Source organism: Elephas maximus, chromosome 6 (assembly GCF_024166365.1).
Source record: "Elephas maximus indicus isolate mEleMax1 chromosome 6, mEleMax1 primary haplotype, whole genome shotgun sequence".
In the NCBI taxonomy this organism is placed as follows: Eukaryota; Metazoa; Chordata; class Mammalia; order Proboscidea; family Elephantidae; genus Elephas; species Elephas maximus.
In genome coordinates this window covers 63,993,191-64,014,960 of record NC_064824.1, presented here as the reverse complement: position 1 = coordinate 64,014,960, position 21,770 = coordinate 63,993,191, and the positions used below count along the sequence as shown (strand labels likewise).

At 35.9% G+C, this 21,770-nt stretch overlaps 1 protein-coding gene and 1 pseudogene across 1 annotated transcript in view; both read left to right on the top strand.

The window, feature by feature from the left end:
- Positions 1–21,770, top strand: part of TTC21B (tetratricopeptide repeat domain 21B) — a 77,207-nt gene that overhangs the window by 7,511 nt on the left and 47,926 nt on the right. Inside the window, exons 6-13 of the mRNA XM_049887349.1 lie at positions 1,218–1,375; positions 5,339–5,423; positions 10,204–10,302; positions 12,331–12,523; positions 13,092–13,189; positions 13,494–13,694; positions 16,801–16,930; positions 20,813–20,970. Of these exons, the coding sequence (XP_049743306.1) occupies positions 1,218–1,375; positions 5,339–5,423; positions 10,204–10,302; positions 12,331–12,523; positions 13,092–13,189; positions 13,494–13,694; positions 16,801–16,930; positions 20,813–20,970 (1,122 nt within the window). The remainder of the gene's footprint in view (positions 1–1,217; positions 1,376–5,338; positions 5,424–10,203; positions 10,303–12,330; positions 12,524–13,091; positions 13,190–13,493; positions 13,695–16,800; positions 16,931–20,812; positions 20,971–21,770) is intronic.
- On the top strand, positions 10,409–12,320 carry LOC126077743 (ragulator complex protein LAMTOR5-like; annotated as a pseudogene).

The window sequence follows — 21,770 nt, the reverse complement described above, 5'->3', positions numbered from 1 at the left end:
TGCAACACGGCTTTCCTATTTTGCAGTACCAACTATTTACACATGTTCCAAGGGCAAATGTAATTTTAAAGAATTAGCTGCATTAATCTCTTTTCTATTATTGCCAACTATTTAGAAACTTAAATAGTAATAATTTACTTTCACATACTCGGCATCTTTGGATTATTATTCTCATACTTTAATTCTATGAGAATATAATCTGAAACCAATTTTAGGAATATATTGTAGTTTTACCATAAATCTGTTGAGACCAGATGCTTGTTTTTCACCAAGATATATATACCAGGACCGAATTTATTCCTAAAAGAAATTCAGAAACAAATTTTCAGAAATCCAATATGTGATAAATATGCCTTACTATTTGTCTGGAAAGCACTACTGATAATTTATAACTCATTTTTTTCTTATTGTGAAAGTAATAACGTAGAAATTGTAAAACAAAAAAATTTCAGAAAATAACGGTAACGTCTGAATGAGAAAATAAATACCACTGCCCAGAGATAACCAGATATAGCATCTCTTCATGTCAGTAAATATAGATCTACAAATATACATAATCACTTTTAACGGCTACATAAAATTAAATAGATAAGCTGTAATATAATGAATCCTTTATGCTCATTAGGGTTATTTTGTTGTCTATTATAAATGAACAATCCTGTCGTAAATATCATCAGAATACTTTTTTGTGGTCTTGTCCAGTTATTTCCTTAAGGTAAATTGCTAGAAGTGAAATTGTTGAGGTAGAGAAAGTTTGAACTTTATTTTGAATGTTCTGTAAAATCATATCTTCTTTAACCGGGATATAATTAAAAAATTAAAAAAAGATGCAAAATCCTTTAGTTTCAGGTGCTTCTTACAGATGCCCTAGAAATATTTTATTCTAAAAAGATCAGAGTAGAAAAAAATTTTGTCATATTTCTAAAAATATTTTCTTACATTTTACCCTGGATTCATATTTCTCAGTTATTTAGAAGTGGGTTTTTAAATGCAATTGTTTATATAAAATATTTTTATGGCTCTTTAATGTTTAAAATTTTTTTTTAGTGAAAACTTACTTAATATAAAAGTGGCAACTGTTCCTTACAGAAAATCAGAAAACAAAAACATAGGCAGTATTAGACACCAGTCATTCTACCTAGTGAGGGATAACTGTCTTAAGACCTTGGTGTATGTGATCACAATTTTGATGTCACTTCTTTTTTTTCCCTCTATAGGCACAATGCCTTCACATGCGTCAGAATTATTCAGGTGCTTTGGAGGCTGTTAACCAGATAATTGTCAGCTTTCCAAGCTTCCTTCCTGCTTTTGTAAAGAAAATGAAATTACAACTTGCCTTGCAGGATTGGGACCAGACAGTTGAGACAGCACAAAGGTTAAGTTTAAAAAAAGATGACATTAATATCGTTGGATCTACTTACAACTTCAAGAAAAAAGAATATCTATGTGTGTTTTTTTGTTTGTAAATTTAATTTTTCAAAGCAGTATACAACTGAGGACTAACTCTTAACACTGGATTGCATTTAAGAAGTGAATTTATTGATTTACATAAATATGCAAATACCTATTATAAGGCAGACACTGTTTTAGGCAAAGAGACAAATACCCTTGCCCTCATGAAGCTTATATTGAAGTGAGAGGAAACCATACAGGAAGCAACACAAATAGGTAAATTATGTGGTATGCTAGAAAGTTATGAGTGCTGTGGAGAAAAGATAAAGCAGAGAGTAAAATAGGGAGTTCAGAGGTTCAATTTTATTGATAGTTAGGGAAGGCCACAATGAGAAGATGACATTTGAGCAAAGATCGGAAGAAGGTAAGTGGTAAGCCGTGCAGAAATCTGGGAGAAGACTTTGCAAAAAGAAGAAAAAGCAAGCATAAAGACCTTGAGGCAGGAGTATGTGCCAAAGCAAGGAATGGAAGGGGGTAAGACATGAGCGGGCGGTGAGATCAGAGAGAAAGGGTGGGAGGGAGAGAAGGTTCCAGGTCGTGAAGTATCTTATTGGCCATTGTAAGGATTTTGGTTTTCCTTCTGAAAGGGGAGGTCATTGGAGGAATCTCAGCAGAGGAGTGGCATGACTTATATTTAAAAAAAATCACTCTGCTGTGTTGAGAACAGGCTGTGTGGAAGGGGACAGTGGCAGAAGCAGGGAGACAGTTTTGGAAGCTGTGGCAGTACTCTAAATGAGAAATGTTAGTGGCAGGGATCAGGATGGTTGTGGTGAGGATTTGAGAAGTTGAAATCTGGGTATGTTTTGATTAGGAGAGTGAGAGGAAGAGAAGAGTTGGGGGTACTTCCAAGGTTTTTGGCCTGGACCAACTAAAATACCAACAATTCTGCTCAAACAATAATAATGATGAACTGTGGTGAAGTTCTGAGAACAGTGCCTGGCACATACCCAATACCTATTGCTGTCAAGTGAATTCTGACTCAACAGCAACCTATAGGACAGAGGAGAACTGCCTCACAGGGTTTCTAAGGCTGCAAATCTTTACGGAAGCAGACTGCCTTACCTTTCTGGGTTCAAGCCCCCGGCTTTTCAGTTATCAGCTGAGCACATAACCACTGTGCCACCAGGGTTCTTCCTGGCACATAGGAAGTGCTATTTATCCTGATGACAGTCCTAAGAGGCAGGTATTATTAGTATCTCCATTTTATAGATGAATAGACTAAGGCACAGAGAGGTCAAGAAGTTTATCCAAAAGTCACACAGCTAGTTAATGGTGGAGTCAGGATTCAAATCCAAAGTACTTTGGCCCCAAATCTGTGCCCATAAGCATTACACTATTCTAGAAGGATAGGGTTGCCTTTGAATAGGGAGGGAGACTGGAAGGGGAAGGTTTTGGAGGGCAGGTCGGGAATTTATTTTGAACACACTAAGTTTGAGATACCTATTAGAAATCAAAGTAGAGATGGATTTATGAGTAAGCAGTTGGATGTTTGAATCTGGAATTCTGGAAAGAGGTCTGGGCTGGCGATAAATATTTGGGAGTTGCCGACACAGAGATGCCATGTAAAGCCATGAGACTGAGACTAAATCTGTTAAGAGTCATACATTGATACTTTAACAAATGAATTCAAGTCACTTAATAACTGAATTATAGAAAAAGTAGATTTCACAGGTGATAACAATAATCTTTTTTAAAAACAGGATGTCTCAATAGAACTTAACGCAAAAATCAGGCAGGGTCTTTTCAAGATACAGACTAAGCATAAATTACATAGAAAGCCAGCTTTACTTCATAGGTGGTGGTGTGTTCTTTGTAACGCGGCTCATAATGCCTAGTTGTCTTTTACCTGTGTGTAATGTTAGCAGCTATTCATGTTCATTTCCTGGATGCCTGGTTGATGAGGGTACAGCGTGGTTATATTTGAATTCTGTCATTCTTTATTCATTTCTTAGCTGGAATACTTGTATAGAGAAAACTTCTCATCTACTGGTTGCTTACCTAATGGAATAATTCATATGAGAAAAGCAGTATAAAGTCTTTTTCTTTATTTTCCATGTTAAAAAAAAAATTACTAGCGTCCTTCTTTGGTGACTGATGAGTGGTTTGGGTTGATTTGTTTGTTTACGTGACATGGATTTAAACTTCGGTGTTTAAAGTCATTTCAGTTATTTTAATTGCTTAAATTGTCTCATCCCTGGCTGTTAGCAACCTCTTCAAGTTAGTGCCAAGTCCTTTTGACATGATCCCTGTAGTTTTTGATAGTTCCCTTGCTATTTGGTATGACAAGAGTAAAAGACTCATCTATGTGCCAGCAACTCCCATTTGTCCCTGGCAGTCCAATCCCTTTTGGTGGGAAATGATTTTTGGATGTCACAATTTGGGCACTAGTAACTTTTTGTTGTTTATATCTTTCCAGGTATTTTTCATGGCACTGTGTGTGGCGTATGTTTATAATGTATAAATAATACATATAGATTTTGGGGGGGTGTTTTTAAAATAAAAAATGGACTCGTATAGTTTAAACTTGCCCTACTTCTAACTTGTTAAATTTCATGAATATCCTTGTATATCCATTCACACAGATATACCTAATTATTTTTAACACTTAAATAGCACGCTATAAAGTGAGCAAATGCTTCATTTAATTTTTCCCTATTGGTGGGTATTTTGGTTGTCTCAGTTTTTTCACTGTTGTGTATAATGCAGTGAGTTCACATGCACACACAAACGCTTTTGTAGGGTGGTTCCCCAAACAGGGATTATTGAGTCAAAGGGTATTATATTTGTTAGGGTAGACTGGGCAGCTATGAAGATTAGGTATAAGTGTTTAATGGTTCAGCACAATAGAATTTTTTCCCCATGTGGCATTTTTGTGTGATTATGTGGTTATCCCAATTTAATCTATTTTAATATTGTAAATTGGATTAATAGATTTTTAGAAATCTATTCAGTCTATCCTTGCATTGCTGGAATTCCTGTATTAAATCTGCCTTGTCAAGGTGAATTATTCTTTTAATATACTATTGTGAATGGTTAGCTATGAGGATTGCCATAGGATTTAGTGAGATTGTTGGTTTAATCTATTTATATCTTTTTAAACATTAATAATTAAGATAGAGACTTTTTCAGTGTAAATAGTAAGGTTGATCATTTTCATGAAGCAGAGGTCATTTTACTAATTTAAAATCATTTATTTGAACAATGGAATTATGGTTAGACCAATGAATCAACTTTTCAAGGCCTCTAATTTTACCCTTTTGTTACCAAATTTTTATTTTATTTAAAAAATTTTTTTTGAAGGTGTGTGTTTTCAGTACTGTGTTTCAGTACTAATCGAGTGTGTTTAAATTTTTGTTGGTAATACGAATTTTGAGAAATATGATCTGGTACTCTAAGTCACCAATAAGACAAGTGGCACTCTGGTGGCACTAATCTGTTGTGTGACAGTATACCAATAAGAAGTAAATAGAGAATTTATTGGAGACACCTTTCCATTAGGTTACGTGGGAAACCTCTAGTTTTCCAAATATAACACAGAAAAACGGAAACAAACCCATCAGGGCTCCCTATCACTATAGGAAAGCCATAATTATGCTTGCGAGCCTTATCCTACAAAAATAAAGGGAGGAAAAGCAGAAGTTTATAAAAGTTTACAAAACTAACACATCCAGGAGTCTTCCCCAAATAGAATGCTCAACCTCTACAACAATGAGGCTCCAACTTCTGTCCACTTAGTGTCATGCATTTCAAAAGGGATCCATTTTGATGCTAAATGCATTAGAATTGGAATAGTGTACTACCTGTGAGTCCTGAGGCATAAAAAGTAGCATTAAAAAAAAAAAAAAGATACGTTTACTTCCACACTAACTGTGATGTTTTCCTACAGGTTAATGCTACAGGATAATAAAAATGTAGAGGCATTAAGAATGCTGGCACTTTACTATTTGTGTAGGGAAGGGGATATAGAGAAGGTAAGTTGTATTATTACTATTTAAGTTCCCTAATTAAAAACATACTTAGTCGCACACGCATATTAGAGCCTCGAAATGCTCTTTTAGAATGTATATATGGGTAGTTTTTAATTGACTAGTAGAAATGTTCCTTAACAAAGAGGATAGCTTCTTAAATCAAGTAGTAAAGGGAAAATATACTTCTAAAATTACCACTGAACATCACTTAAGTCATCAATTACTTTATACATGGTTCTCTCTATAAAACTCCTATGCTGTGATATATGTAATTAATGTAAGCCGTGATATCGGGTATGAAAGAGTACATATGTAAAATATAATTTGTTATATTTTTACATTCCTGGTGAATTTTCGTATGTTAAATAAGCTTAGGATGAGATCCATTTTTCCTCATATAATAAGGTATATTTGTTTCTCTGGTAGTGAAACGTATTGACTGTATACCGGATTATAGAGTGCCAAAGCCCAATCTGTAGTAAATGGTCTTATAGCAATAGTGGATTGTGTTTAGTGTGGTTACATTGGTTAATATGATAGTGCCTCTTTTAATAAGTACTTCAGTAAATATTAGAAGAATCTAAATAGGGACAGATATTCAGTAAATTTTCAGGCATTGAAATTAATAATGCTAAGTATCTTTTTGTTTCCACTGGAGAAAATGATTTATTTGAATGTTTTTGCAGATTTCAGCATTTTAATAATATGCATAATTTAAAAGTATATAAGAAAAAGAAATCCATTTTTGAAGAGCCATTGTCCAATTACTGATATTTTGATTAACTGTTGATAAACAACCCTATAGAACTTTAAATCTTTTTTTTTAAAGCATTACAGGCCTTTATAATTATCTGAGTTTATAAATTTCTCTAAACAGTACATTTACTTGTCAATCCATGAAGCTTAGAAGAATGCTTTTAAATTTTTGAAGTTTTCATTAAAGCGAGCTTTTATGATATTAAGTAAGTGTTCTCTTAGAATCACAGATTTTGAAGGTAGAGGTGACCTACTTTTTCCTTTTATAAATATGGAAACGGAAGCCCAGGAAAGGCTAAGTGTCTGGGCCTAGGTTGTAGAATTAGTGGCCGACTCAGGCCTAGGTCTTCGTCTTCAAACTTCAAGAGCGTTTTTCACTGCTCTACCCCTGCTGCCCTCTTTGAAGATCGCTAGACAAAAGCATATATAGTGCCTACCCTAGCAGGTACACCTAAACAGATGTGCCTCATGTTTTAAACAGATGTTTCCTAAAACAATGAATTCGGTTTTGGGGAGTCAAATCAAACTGCAAATTTTAGGCATGCTTTCTATTTTATAGGAAGTCTGAAGTGAAGCTCTTCTCTTTTATGATGTCTCCTGTAAAATAATTGCCAATTTATTTGTTTCAGAAGCTGTATTGTGTATGGGCAGCAGCAAGGCACACCTATAACGTGAAGATACGTTAAGATCCTCTTTTAAAATATGAGATAGGGTCAATAGAAAGTAATTTCCAAAACTCTACATAGGAGCTTTGCCAAAAGAAAAGCAAGGAGACACCTTAGGCTTTTCATGCCTTTGGCAGCACATAATTTATTCTTGTGCTGTGCCAGAAGGTTCACTTTGACAAGGTAGAGATCAGAAAAAAGATAACGATGCAAAGACAGATTTCAGCTCTCAAATAAGATGGTTTCTGTTTTTGTTTTGTTTTCTCACAATGATGTATATTTTAGTTTCTAAATTGTACAGTTTGTACAAAAGGTTGGATGCTAGACATCATAGCAGATATTTGAAAGGAACCAGCCCACTTGATTTTTAAATCTGTAATTCATCAGTCAATGCTAAGTCTTAATGATTTTTCTGTTCTAGAAAGTATTGTTAACTATAAACTAGGCGATATAGTCTTTACAAAGGCTGATCTCATATAATGGTAATGTTTGAAAGATACGTTGTCATTCATATCTCATTTGTGTTGTGAATTAATTATTGGGGAAGAAGGTTGACATGTACAATTAATATTATAGTTATCTTTACCCACTCAAAGGTTTCCGTTTAATAACAGATGTTAAAGAAACACATTCTAAAACTCAAGAATTATTTACATATTTAATGAGCTTTTTAGAAAAGAATTTTTTTTTAATTAACTTTTATTAAGCTTCAAGTGAACATTTACAAATCCAATCAGTCTGTCACATGTAAGTGTACATACATCTTACTCCCTTCTCCCACTTGCTCTCCCCCTATGGAGTCAGCCCTTTCAGTCTCTCGTTTCGTGACAATTTTGCCAGCTTCCCTCTCTCTCTATCTTCCCATCCCCCCTCCAGTCAAGAGTTGCCAACACAATCTCAAGTGTCCACCTGATTTAATTAGCTCGCTCTTCATCAGCATCTCTCTCCCCACCGCTGACCAGTCCCTTTCATGTCTGATGAGTTGTCTTCGGGGATGGTTCCTGTCCTATGCCAACAGAAGGTCTGGGGAGCATGGCCGCCGGGATTCCTCTAGTCGCAGTCAGACCATTAAGTATGGTCTTTTTATGAGAATTTGGGGTCTGCATCCCACTGATCTCCTGCTCCCTTAGGAGTTCTTTGTTGTGCTCCCTGACAGGGCAGTCATCGATTGTGGCCGGGCACCAACTAGTTCTTCTGGTCTCAGGATGATGTAGGTCTCTGGTTCATGTGGCCCTTTCTGTCTCTTGGGTTCTTAGTTGTCATGTGACCTTGGTGTTCTTCATTTCCTTTGCTCCAGGTGGGTTGAGACCAATTGATGCATCTTAGATGGCCGCTTGTTAGCATTTAAGACCCCAGATGCCACATTTCAAAGTGGGATGCAGAATGTTTTCATAATAGAATTATTTTGCCAATTGACTTAGAAGTCCCCTCAAACCATGTTCCCCAGACCCCCGCCCCTGCTCCGCTGACTTTTGAAGCATTCATTTTATCCCGGAAACCTCTTTGCTTTTAGTCCAGTCCAACTGGGCTGACCTTCCATGTATTGAGTGTTGTCTTTCCCTTCACCCAAAGCAGTTCTTATCTACTGATTGATCAATAAAAAACCCTCTCCCTCCCTCCCTCCCTCCCCCCTTCGTAACCACAAAAGTATGTGTTCTTCTCAGTTTTTACTATTTCTCAAGATCTTATAATAGTGGTCTTATACAATATTTGTCCTTTTGCCTCGGACTCATTTCGCTCAGCATAATGCCTTCCAGATTGCTCCATGTTATGAAATGTTTCAGAGATTCGTCACTGTTCTTTATCAATGCATAGTATTCCATTGTGATACCACAATTTATTTACCCATTCATCCGTTGACGGACACCTTGGTTGCTTCCAGCTTTTTGCTATTGTAAACAGAGCTGCAATAAACATGGGTGTGCATATATCTGTTTGTATGAAGGCTCTTGTATCTCTAGGGTATATTCCGAGGAGTGGGATTTCTGGGTTGTATGGTAGTTCTATTTCTAACTGTTTAAGATAACGCCAGATGGATTTCCAAAGTGGTTGTACCATTTTACAATCCCACCAGCAGTGTATGAGAGTTCCAATCTCTCCGCAGCCTCTCCAACATTTATTATTTTGTGTTTTTTGGATTAATGCCAGCCTAGTTGGTGTGAGATGGAATCTCATCGTAGTTTTAATTTGCATTTCTCTAATGGCTAATGATCGTGAGCATTTTCTCATGTATCTGTTGGCTGCCTGAATATCTTCTTTAGTGAAATGTGTGTTCATATCCTTTGCCCACTTTTTGATTGGGTTGTTTGTCTTTTTGTGGTTGAGTTTTGACAGAATCATGTAGATTTTAGAGATCAGGCACTGGTCTGAGATGTCAAAGCTGAAAATTCTTTCCCAGTCTGTAGGTGGTCTTTTTACTCTTTTGGTGAAGTCTTTAGATGAGCATAGGTGTTTGATTTTTAGGAGCTCCCAGTTATCTGGTTTCTCTTCATCATTTTTGGTAATGTTTTGTATTCTGTTTATGCCCTGTATTAGGGCTCCTAGGGTTGTCCCTATTTTTTCTTCCATGATCTTTATCGTTTTAGTCTTTATGTTTAGGTCTTTGATCCACTGGGAGTTAGTTTTTGTGCATGGTGTGAGGTATGGGTCCTGTTTCATTTTTTTGCAAATGGATATCCAGATATGCCAGCACCATTTGTTAAAAAGACTATCTTTTCCCCAATTAACTGACACTCGTCCTTTGTCAAATATCAGCTGCTCATACATGGATGGATTTATATCTGGATTCTCAATTCTGTTCCATTGGTCTATGTGCCTGTTGTTGTACCAGTACCAGGCTCTGAAATCAGGTAGAGTGAGGCCTCCCACTTTCTTCTTCTTTTTCAGTAATGCTTTGCTTATCCGGGGGTTCTTTCCCTTCCATATGAAATTGGTGATTTGTTTCTCTATCCCCTTAAAATATGACATTGGAATTTGGATCGGAAGTGCGTTAAATGTATAGATGGCTTTTGGTAGAATAGACATTTTTACTATGTTAAGTCTTCCTATCCATGAGCAGGGTATGTTTTTCCACTTAAGTATGTCCTTTTGAATTTCTTGTAGTAGAGCTTTGTAGTTTTCTTTGTATAGGTCTTTTACATCCTTGGTAAGATTTATTCCTAAGTATTTAGAAAAGAATTTTTAATACATTTGCAGCATATAAGATTTCTGTGGAAGAAAGGAGATTTATAAAAGCAAAGATCTTTTTATATAGAAATAATAGTAAGTCATGTGTAGCCATGTATGTTTTATTAGTGTGTATGTACATGTGTTCCTTTCTTCTTAGTACATTTAAAAACTAACACTGATGATGTATGTTTTAGGCTACGGCCAAGCTGGAAAACTTAGGAAATGCACTGGAAGCCGTGGAACCACAGAATGCTCACCTTTTTTATAAGATCACAATAGCCTTCAGCAGAACTGTAAGAGTGCCTACTGTGTCCCAGAGCTGTGTGACCTGTAGTAAGGGATATAAAATCAGTCAGAAAGGTCGAGGCACCAAAGGCTGTATGACCTAGAGTGAAAATACAACATGTACATAAATAAGTGATATATTCTTAAGAAAGTTAACTCAGAGGAGAGATGGTTTCCAAGTGTAAGAGGCTGATATGGAGGCTTCATGGAGGAAATGGCGCTTGTTGAGCCTTAGAAGATAGGGAAGTGCGTTCCAGGCAAAGGGAATAGGAAGTGGTTTACTTCAGTCAGAACGTAGAATGTATGACTAGAGTTGTCTCTGTTTTTTGTTGTTTTGCTTTTAAACTGTTTGAAAAAAAATAATTTGAAAGTGGGTAATAGACTGCTTTGGTGGGAGACGTAATTGGGATTTTATTTTTATATGATAGTAATGTTTTTATTATAAGTCTATGTTGTGTTATAACCTAATACAAGAAAAGCTATCAGAAATGGAACAAAAAAGTAATAGTAGAAGCTCAAAATCAATAAAGGCAGTAAAAGGATTGAAAATTCCTTAATTAAACTAGCAAAAATTAAGGAAATATTATACATAACTTTTAATTAAAAGCTATTTAAACCAGCAAAAAATAAGGAAAAAGTAAAATAACTAGCAAACAAAATTGTAAGAAAGAAATCAAGAATATTACTTGTTAAGAGGGGAGAAGGAAGCAACATGTTGTGGGATCCTAGGCCAGGGCTGACAGGGTGGGATGGAGATGACCTTGGAGCAGCCTTTGGAGAATCTGTCTGTTGTTGGAGTTCTGTGCACAGACTTACAGGAACTTAACCTGGGCTACCGTGACACGCTGTCAGATGAGCATCCTGGGGTGATACCTGTTCTAGCCCAGCAGTCAGCTAAGCTAAGCTCTGATCTCACTGATATTCCAGTGGTGTGTCTGGAATCAGGTAACGAGACCATTGTGATCCAGAAACACAACAGCGTCAAGTGGCAGTGCACAAAATGGCCTCTTGACATCCCATATCAGTTCTCCAGCCTACCACAGGGACTCGAGCCTGTCATGTTTATTATCTCACAGAACTATTAAAGTTCCGGTAGTTAGGGCATTCATTTAATGTGCACTGGGTATTTTTCTATTTATTTTAGAGTAAGCTGCTTTTTGGCACTCTATGGGTTAACTTTCAAAATATTGGTAAGAAAGCATCATGTTTTAAAGCAGCGTGTCCAGGTTACTTTGTATATAAAATTTTGTTGTATTCAATATATATGGTTGCAAGAAAAAAAAGAAACACATTGTTAAATGACATGAATAAACTCAAAATTCTTATTTAGAAATATAGTCAGATTTTGTGATATTTAGAAAAAAAGTCCCTGCAATTAAAAATATTTTGAGATAAGGAGAGTATTTACCTTTTTTATTTATCTTATTGCCACACACATAATTCTGATTAGTTTTTTAAATAAGCTTACAAAAATTCAAATATATAAATATTTTACTTTTAAAAGTTGTCATCTTCAAAAATTATATACTTATTCTAATAACATCCTAGTTTTTGATTCAATAAAATGTATTTTCTTGTATGATTTGTAAAACATTCATGAGGAAGTTTGAAAAAGGAATTCTAAAAAAATGTTTGTATAGCATTATTATTAGAAAAACCAAATCCGTTGCCATCAAGTTGATTTCAGCTCATAGTGGTGACTACAGGATAAAGTAGAACTGCCCCATAGAGTGTCCAAGGAACGGCTGGTAGATGCGAACTGCTGAACTCTGGGTTAGCAGCTGAGCTCTTAACCACTGTGCCACTAGGCTTCTAGTATTATTAGAAGTATACTTTTCAAGATAGCTATTTTGTAAAAGCAGTACTACTTAGAATGTTTAAGTTCAGATAGCATATAAACTGTCATGATGTAGTAATTTCCTTTTTCTTTGTTGTCCTTCTGTAAAGTACTAATAAAATATATACTTAGGAAAAAAAATCCTTTAGCCTGAGTGGAAGTGTTTGACATTAATCTTAATTTTTTTTTTTTTTTCCAGTGTGGACGTAATCAGCTCATTCTTCAAAAGATTCAAACATTATTAGAAAAAGCTTTTAGCTTATCCCCTCATCTTTCAGAATTTGCTACAGAACTTGGATACCAAATGATTTTACAAGGAAAAGTTAAAGAGGCGTTAACGTGGTATAAGACTGCAATGACGCTCGATGAGACTAGTGTTTCTGCACTAATTGGTACGGCAGATATTTCAGCACACAGTCCTCATACAGATGCAAGTAGTAATTGCTTTCAGTATACGTCAGTGAAGTAAAATAGGCTTTTAACTCTAAGGACATGTCGTTAGGTGCCGTCGAGTCAGTTCCGACTCAAAACGACCCTGTGCACAACAGAACGAAACACTGCCCGGTCCTGCGCCATCCTTACAATCATTGTTATGCTTGAGCTTGTTGTTGCAGCCACTAAGGACATATTACATTGGTCATAAATAAATGCTTTAAATAAAGGAAACTGTTCTCTGCTGTCCACAGTAGAGGAAGTTATAATCTTTAAAAATAAAATTTTTACTTCTTAAATACTATCTTAAGGGAATATATTCTTACGAGGTAATGTCTATAAATTATGAGTAGTGTCTAATATATATGGGTCCAAGGCTACCCATTTTACTTTCTTTCATATTTTTCTTCTTTAAATCTAAAATTTTGGTTTGTTTTGATGTTTTTATAAATGTTGTTTGTGTTAGCTTAAAGTGTACATTCCTGAATTAATGTTAACTTTGACTGTTTTTGTCCTGTTTGGTTTTAGGATTTATTCGATGTCAGTTAATGGAAGGGCAGTTACAGGAGGCAGATCAGCAGCTAGAATTTCTTAGTGAAATTCAGCAGTCCATTGGAAAATCGGCGGTACAGTATCTTAGGAGGATATTCCTAGCTACTGTTTATAAAATATAAGAATTTAAATCGGCCTTACTATGTCGTAATGGCTTTAAAGGACTAGCGCACACTAATTTTAACGTTAAGTTACACTTGCTACTTTCCCTTCATGTAAAATTAGATTTTAAATATTCTGCTAAATGATTCTAAGTTTATACCAAGTTTGAAAAAACAATTGCACATAAATTGCACTTCATAAATTTGCTATCTGAATAGAAAAACAAATAGCTTTAAAATTGAACGGATTAATTTATGAAAGCTGCTTGTTTTCCAGGAATTAACCTATTTACATGCAGTTCTAGCAATGAAGAAAAATAAGCGACAAGAAGAAGTTATTGGTTTGTTAAATGATGCCCTGGACACTCATTTTTCACACTTGGAAGATTTACCACTTGGCATACAGTATTTCGAGACATTAAATCCCGATTTCTTACTAGAAATTATTACAAAATATCTGAATTTCTGTCCAGTGCAGGTAATTCTGGGCCTTATTTTCAGGAATGCATTTACCTGATGCTTCACACGTGATACTAATGGATTTTCTTGCACCTCTTAGCCTGTACAGGCATCTTAGAATGGCAGTAGTTGTGTCCATTTTAGTTGAAATAGTTTTGAATCAATATTTATAGTGATGATTGTTCTCAACTAAAAAAATATATTGGGTTACAAACCTTTGTGATTCATAAAATCCTAAAATCTTCTGTTTAGAGGAACTGTTAAAAGTCATCTAATTCCTGCACACACCTTGTATTTGAATCTACTGAATAACATCCCCACCAAGTGCCCATCCAATCTGTGGACACACTCAGAGTATGAAGTTCTTGTTATAAACTTACTGTAAGGTTATTAAACTGCATTTCCTATATTCAGTCAAACTCTGCTTTGTGCTTAAAAAAAAATCACCCATTTACTGTTCCTTCTTCTGCTCACTGGTAGAACAGAGCGAGTCCGGTTAGTTAGTCAAAGCAAGGATCATTCCTTATTCATAAAACAGACCGGCAGATTTTGGATGTTAACTTTCACGTTCCCCTAAAGCTTTTCTTCTGGCTGAACAATTCCAGGCTTTCAACTTTTTTTTTTTTTAATGACATGGCTTTGAGAACCCTGATTGTGAGCCTCAGGATAGTCTTTATTTCGTACACGTCTCTCATTAAGCCCACTACTCCTAATACGGGTTTGACCTGCAAAACATAGACTAAAACCTTTCCTCCCTTATTCTGGTTTTCCATCCAGCTTTATTTTAAAGAATCACACCCTGTTATTGACCTCTATCCAATTAACCGTTAACTGAAGTCCTTAAATTTGTTACTTGTATGTTTAGACTCTAAGTGTAGGATTCTACGTACATCCCTATGAAATTTTATCTCCTAGAATCCATCCCATAAATTCCAAACAATCATATTCCTTTTGAATCCTGTTTGTCATATATCTAATTTTGATCCTGATAGTCATCTTGTCATCTGCCTTACCTAGCTCTGAGACAGTCGCAAGGCCTCATCGGAACATTATGATTTTTTTACTAGAACTGAGGACAGACCTGTGTGGTATACTACCAGAGAGCTCTTTCCAAATGATGCAGATCCATTAATCAGCATACCTGTATTACCGAGAGTAAACAGATATAAACCACCTAACTTCAGTATAAAAAAAATATATATATATATATTTTTTAACTTCAGTATACTCAACTCACGTTTCAACATAGAGATATCATGAGGGATGCTCTCAAATACTTCATTGCTAAAATCAAGACTTTAGAATTCTCCCTGATCTACAGTTAATAATTGTATCGACAGGGGAATAGAGAAAATTACCTCTCCTTAGGGAACTAAGGCTGCCTTTTTAATGATCATCACTTTTGTTAACAGGCCTTCATTACCCTTTTTTTTAGCTCACCCCTTCTAGGATCAACCTAGGATTGCTCTTAGATTCCCTAGTCATGATCTGTCTGAAGTTGCCTGGATATTGGAATGCAATTTTTCAGTATTCATTTAATGCTCAGTATTCAATTAACAAATGTTTGAAGAGTACCCACCCACCACGGTATGGACATATAAAGACCCTTAGTCCTGTAAAAGAAGCAAAACTAAATGCGAAACTGTTCTGTTACAGAGCTGAGTGCGATATCATGTAATGCTAAATTTGAGTACACAGATTATAAGTGCTAAAGAAATTTAGAGAAGTTAAAGTATTCTAGGCAACAGTGGTCATAGTCCAGATGTTTTTTTGAGGACAGATTTTTTTCTGTCTCAGCATAGTTGAGGAGAACTGACACTTTCTTGTCAGTAATAATGGATTGTTATAGGATTGATTGTCAGAAGGCCACAATCCAGTTGAGAATCTGTGTATGTAGCAGGGAGGAGAGGGGTTTCCTTCACATAAAGGAAACAGCCTTAGTAAGACAGTGCAGTGGGAATGAACATCTGATATTTAAATTCTAATATCATGTTTCTTAGTTACGATTAGATGACAGTCAGATAAAGGTTGGTTGGCTGGACAGCCATTGTAAAAATAATAAAAATCCAAAAGAGCAAGGAAATGCCCTAGTACTGCTTTACTGGTCATGTTCATTATTAATGAAAAGAAAAAAACAAAAAACCGGGGTTTACATATCAGACTGAAAAGTGTAGAATGTGAAGTTACATGACATTAGGTGTAATATACATGCATGTATTGTACCTTCTGATCTCTACGAGATAAAAAAATCTGAATTCTTTAAAACTGACCTTACAGTTCTGCAGGAATAGTGAGTTACTGAATTGAGTAAATCACAAGGCAGATCTAGAATTAGAACTCAGATTGTCTTGACTCTATCAATTTTAGCAAGAAACTCTACCTCTCAATTATCTTTCCTTTGAACAGATGTTTCCTTGATAAGTTTTTAAACAGATAAGTTCCTTCCTTATGTTATCAGATTAGTACAAGTTTCCCCAGCTATCTGAAAGTAGAGTGTTCCTATGAAACCAAATGGTGTTAAAACAAAGAAGCAATTACCGTTAATTTGTAGAGGGAAAAATTTTGAGCGTTCCCAGACTGAACAATTAACCTACCAAGTCATATGAAATAACACATAAATCCTAAAATAACCCTAGCATATAGTAGAAGCTGAAATACTGAGTGTTGTTGAAGGAGCTTGGTGACGATATTCTTGCTGCTAGGGCTGCGCACTGCCTCTTCGACAGCTTGCTACAAAACAAACGCTGAAGGCTGTTTTCACTTTTTGCCTTTTTTTTTTGTAAAAGCGAAAACCCTATGGACTTCTTTTGGGTTAGTAAAAGCAGGTGCTAATGTAGGTCTTTTGTAGAGGTGAAGTGGCGTAAAGCAAACTTTGAAAAGCAGGGGATACCAGTAATTGTACAATAATTTTATAATAATTTTGCTAAACAAACACCACTGTTTATAATATAGTTTTTTCATAAAACTCAAAAATAAATTAACATTAGTCCAATCATAGTAAAAATATTAAGCAATAAATGGAATAAAAGAAATTTTAGAAAATGAACTAAAATGAACATGCACTTCTTGATATGAGTACTGTTACAAATTTATCATATAATGATTTGCTAATTTGTTTTGTTCAGCCTTTAAGTCCTGGGCAGCCTCTTTCACCATTTCTTAGACGTTGTGCCTCAGTCCTTGAGACTATTGTAAGAAGTGTACCAGGTCTTCTGCAAGCCGTCTTTCTAATAGCAAAAGTGAAATATTTATCAGGTAGAGTATACCTTTAAGTTTTTAAATAACTTTTAAATAAAACATGTATAAATAAACTAAGTGCTTCATATTTATGGAGAATAGTCATATAAAATGTATATTTTATGTGTCCATAAATATTTAATTTTAATTCAAAATAAAACTCTATAACTTACTATATAGTTTAATTTTTTTTTTAATTACTATAGACAATTGTGGTTCGAATGAATGAAGCTAAGTCCTTCAGATGGTACTGAGACTGGCATTAAGAATTTGTAATCTTTAATCCATAGTAGTAAATTTGTTGGCATCACCAAATGTAGTATTTGCCAGATTTCAGGCAAACATGAAATGCATTGATTAATTCCTATTTAGTTTCTCTGATTGGCTACTTACAGCTAAAAATAAAATAACCCCAGTGTTAACTTTTTAGGACACGGACAAATGTTTGACTTTAAACATAAAAATAGACCATCGTTATCATGCTTATGTATATTTTTATCTGTTGAATGCTGTGCCAAGTAAATTTGCAAAGGCTGAGGGCGGAGACAAACATAAAGGCGTTCTTATAAACAGTTACTTGATACATTTAATGGAAAGAGACTGGGCTGAGAGTTTGTTGATCTGGGTTTTATTTACTGAATTTACTGCTTTTTTGGGTCTCGGTTTTAACTGTTTTTAAAGAGAGAGAGAGAACTAGATGATCTGAGGAGCTTGTTTCATCTCTAAGATACTCTAGTTGTAAGAAGTAACTCTGTAATACCTTCTTCTAATTGAGTCCTGGTCTTGAGCCACATTACGTTTCTACTTTCCTCCTAATTGGAGTGGGTGTCACCTATTAGTTGATAAAACTGGGACTTTGATTTCTGTGGTTAACTTATTAGATATTATTATGAGAATTGATATCAATCAATCACAGTGTAGTAGTGATTATCAAAGTATCTAGAAACTGAAGTCATGAGTATTGACGCCATTTTTATAAATTATTTAAAATTGTGCTAGCATGTGTCCAAATAGCAGTATTCCTGCTAAATTGCCCACAAGGACAGATATGTGGGACAGACATGTCTTCCATTTTTCTCTCAAGGGAAATTTGGGCTGTTCCTACTTAAGAATGTGATGTTGGTCTTTATGTGGTCTATTTTCCCCAACAGTGGTGACCCCTTTCTCCTTTATAAATACTTAATGATCTTCTAAATGCCAGTACTACATCTCTTCCCCTTCACCCATAAAAGAAACAAAAAAGATTCTGATGTGTTATTCAGCAGTCTTTATTTTCTCTAGTGCCCTATTTTCAAACCCTGATTCGCTTTCTGTGTACTTCTCCCTCCTAGTAATACCCTTTTAGAGTTAGCTCCTTCATTTTCCTCCTTCTTAAAAGAACTCGTGGTGGAAATTTGCACTCTAAAATTTATTATGCCTAACCTTCCATATCTTTCCCTTTTTTGCCTGCCGGGTTCTTAGTGTTAGATTGCATCGCAATAACGAAGAATCTGGTATTAATTATTATACTTGATGGGCACTTGAAAAACTTTGATACCGTACTTAATAAGTTCCTATGGTACCGTAGCCAATTATTTTCCGTTAAGACCTCCACCTCTAAGAAAAACGCTTTCTGTTTAAATGGATTTCTGTTTTCAGAAGACTGGAAAGTTGAGCCTTTTGGAAACTAGGAAGCCCTGGACTTTAAGTTTAAACACCAAAAATATTCATAAAATAGGAGGTGAATCATCTCTGACCTCTCTCAGATCTCTAACTCTTAACATTTCTTTTTAATTGAACTTTAGATGAAAGTTTACAGAACAAACCAGCTTCTCATCAAACAGTACACACATTTTTGTGTGACATTGGTTAACAACCCCATGACATGTCAATACTCTTCCTTCTCAACCCTGGGTTCCCTATTACCAACTTTCCTACCTTCCAGTCCCTGCCCCAGGGCTGGTGAGCCCCGTTAGTCTTGTTTTGTTCCTTGGGCCCGTTCAATCTTTGGCTGAAGGGTAAACCTCAGGACTGGCCTCATTACTGAGCTGAAAGTGTGTCCGGGGTCCATACTCTCAGGGTTTCCCAGTCTCTGTCAGGCCAGCAAGTCTGGTCTTTCTTTTTGAGTTAGGATTTTGTTCTACATTTTTCTCTAGCTCTGTCTGGGACCCTCTATTGTGATCCCTGTCAGAGCAGTCAGTGGTGGTAGCTGGGCACCATCTAGCTGTACTGGACTCAGTCTGGTGGAGCCCATGGTAGATTGGTCCATTAGTCCTTTGGACTAATCTTTCCCTTTTGTCTTTAGTTTTCTTCATTCTTCCTTGCTCCCGAAGGGGTGAGACCAGTGGAGTATCCTAGATGGCGCTCACGGGCTTTTAAGACCCCAGATGCTACTCACCAAAGTGGAATGTAGAACAATTTCTTTATAAACTGTGTTATGCCAATTGAGCTAGATATTCCCTGAGACCATGGTCCCCACAGCCCTCAGCCCAGCAGCTTAGTCCTTTAGGGAGTTTGGATGTGTCTATGGAGCTACCATAGCCTTACCTTGTACGGGTTGTGCTGACTTCCCCAGTATTGTGTTCTGTCTTACCCTTCACCAAAGTTACCACTTGTCTATTAAGTGTTTTTCCATCCCTATCCCTCTTCTCTCTCATAACAATCAAATATTGTTTCTTTTTGTATGGAAACCTTTTCATGAGTTTTTACAGTAGTGGTCTTATACAATATTTGTCCTTTTATGATTGACTTATTTCACTCAGCATAATGTCCTCCAGATGCATCCATGTTATGAGATGCTTCACAGAATCATCATTGTTCTTTAGCGTTGCATGTTACTCCACAGTTTGTTTATCCATTCATCTGTTGATGGGCATCTAAGCTGTCTCCATCTTTTGCTATTGTGAACAAGGCTGCAAGTGAACATGAGCATACATATATCTATTCATGTGACGACTCATTTCTTTACGATATATTCCTAGGAGTGGGATTGCTGGATCATGTGGTATTTCTATTTCTAGCTTTCTAAGGAAGCACCATATTGTTTTCCAAAATGGTTGTATCATTTTGCATTCCCATCAGTGGTACATAAGAGTTCCGATTTCCCCTCAGCCTCTCCAACATTTGTTATTTTCTGTTTTATTGATTTGTGCCAATAATGCTGGGGTGAGATGGTATCTCATTGTGGTTTTAATTTGCATTTCTCTGATGGCTGGAGATCATGAGCATTTCCTCATGTGTCTGTTGGCTGCTTGAATGTCTTCTTTGGTGAAGCGTCTGTTCCTTTTGTTTGCCCATTTTTTACTTGGATTATTTGTCTTTTTGTTGTGGAGGTGTTGGATTTTCTTGTAGATTTTAGAGATTAGACCATTGTCTGATTTGTAATAGACAAAAATTTTTTCCCAGTCTGTAGGTTCTCTTTTTACTGTTTTGGTGAAGTGTTTTGATGAGCATAAGTGTTTAGTTTTTAGAAGATCCCAGTTATCTAGCTTATCTTCTGGAGTTTGTGTGTTGCTGGTTGTGGTTTGTACCTTGTAACATGCTGTGTATTACGGCCTGTAGCATTGATCCTGTTTTTCTTCTATGAACTTCATAGTTTTTGCCTTTATATTTAGGTCTTTGATCCATTCTGAGTTACTTTTTGTATATGGTGTGAGGTATGGATCCTATTTCATTTTTTTGCAGATGGACATCCAGTTTTGCCAGCACCATTTTGTCTTTTCCCCATTTGATGGACTTTGGGCCCACATCGAAGATAGGTGACCATAGGTGGATGGATTTACATTTGGGTTCTCAATTCTGTTCCATTGGTCAATGTATCTGTTGTTGTACCAGTACCAAGCTGTTTTGACTACTGTAGCTGTGTAGTAGGTTCCAACTCTTTACATTTTGAATTGTAATAGTGTTCGTTTCCCATATTAGGTGATATTGAAGCAGCTTATAATAACCTGCAGCATTGCCTAGAACACAATTCCTCTTATGCGGATGCTCATCTCCTGATGGCTCAAGTTTATTTGTCTCAAGAAAAATTCAGATTGTGTTCTCAGTCTCTTGAACTTTGTCTGAGCCATAATTTTAAGGTGAGTACTCCAGACTGAAAGGAGCCCTTGTGGCGCAGTGGTTAAGCTCTCAGCTGCTAAACAAAAGGATGGTGATTAGAACCCACCAGCCCCTCCATGGGAGAAAGATGTGGCGGTCTGCTTCTGTAAAGATGACAGCCTTAGAAGCACTATGGGGCAGTTCTGCTCTGTCCTGTAGGGTCAGTGTGAGCCGGAATTGATTGGACAGCAACAGGTACTCTAGACTGAAGTGGTAAGACATACCGCTCTTCTTAAACCAATATCAGATGTTTACATATTCAATCATTTGGATTTTAGGTTATGATATTTTGCTAATAAATGTATTTTTTAATGGAAAAAAGTTTTGAACTCATAAGCAGTAGGAGAAAAAATGGAGGCAACAGTGGTGCAGTTAAAAAACTGCTTGGAGTTGGGGATAAAAGACGTGGTTTCAACACCTGGCCTTTCTTCTTATTTTTCTCTGAGCCTCAGTTTTCTTTTCTCTAAAATTCACGTGATAATGTCCTACAGTTATAGTGAGAATTAAATGGAACAATGAATGTGTGTAAAAATAATTGCAAAGTATAAATATATATTTTTAAAAATATATAAATATTTAAAAATATAAGGAAAATATATTTTACTGACTTTTTCTTTCTTGGACTTTGGTTTTTCATTTATCATCAAAGAATGTCTAGTCATTTGGAAAATCATGTGTTTCAAGGGCACACTAGATTTTTATTCGTGATATTTTATGTGATACATCTAGTATCTGCTCACCATTAGGGAAAATCCTAGATCCAGGAATTAACTACCTAGAG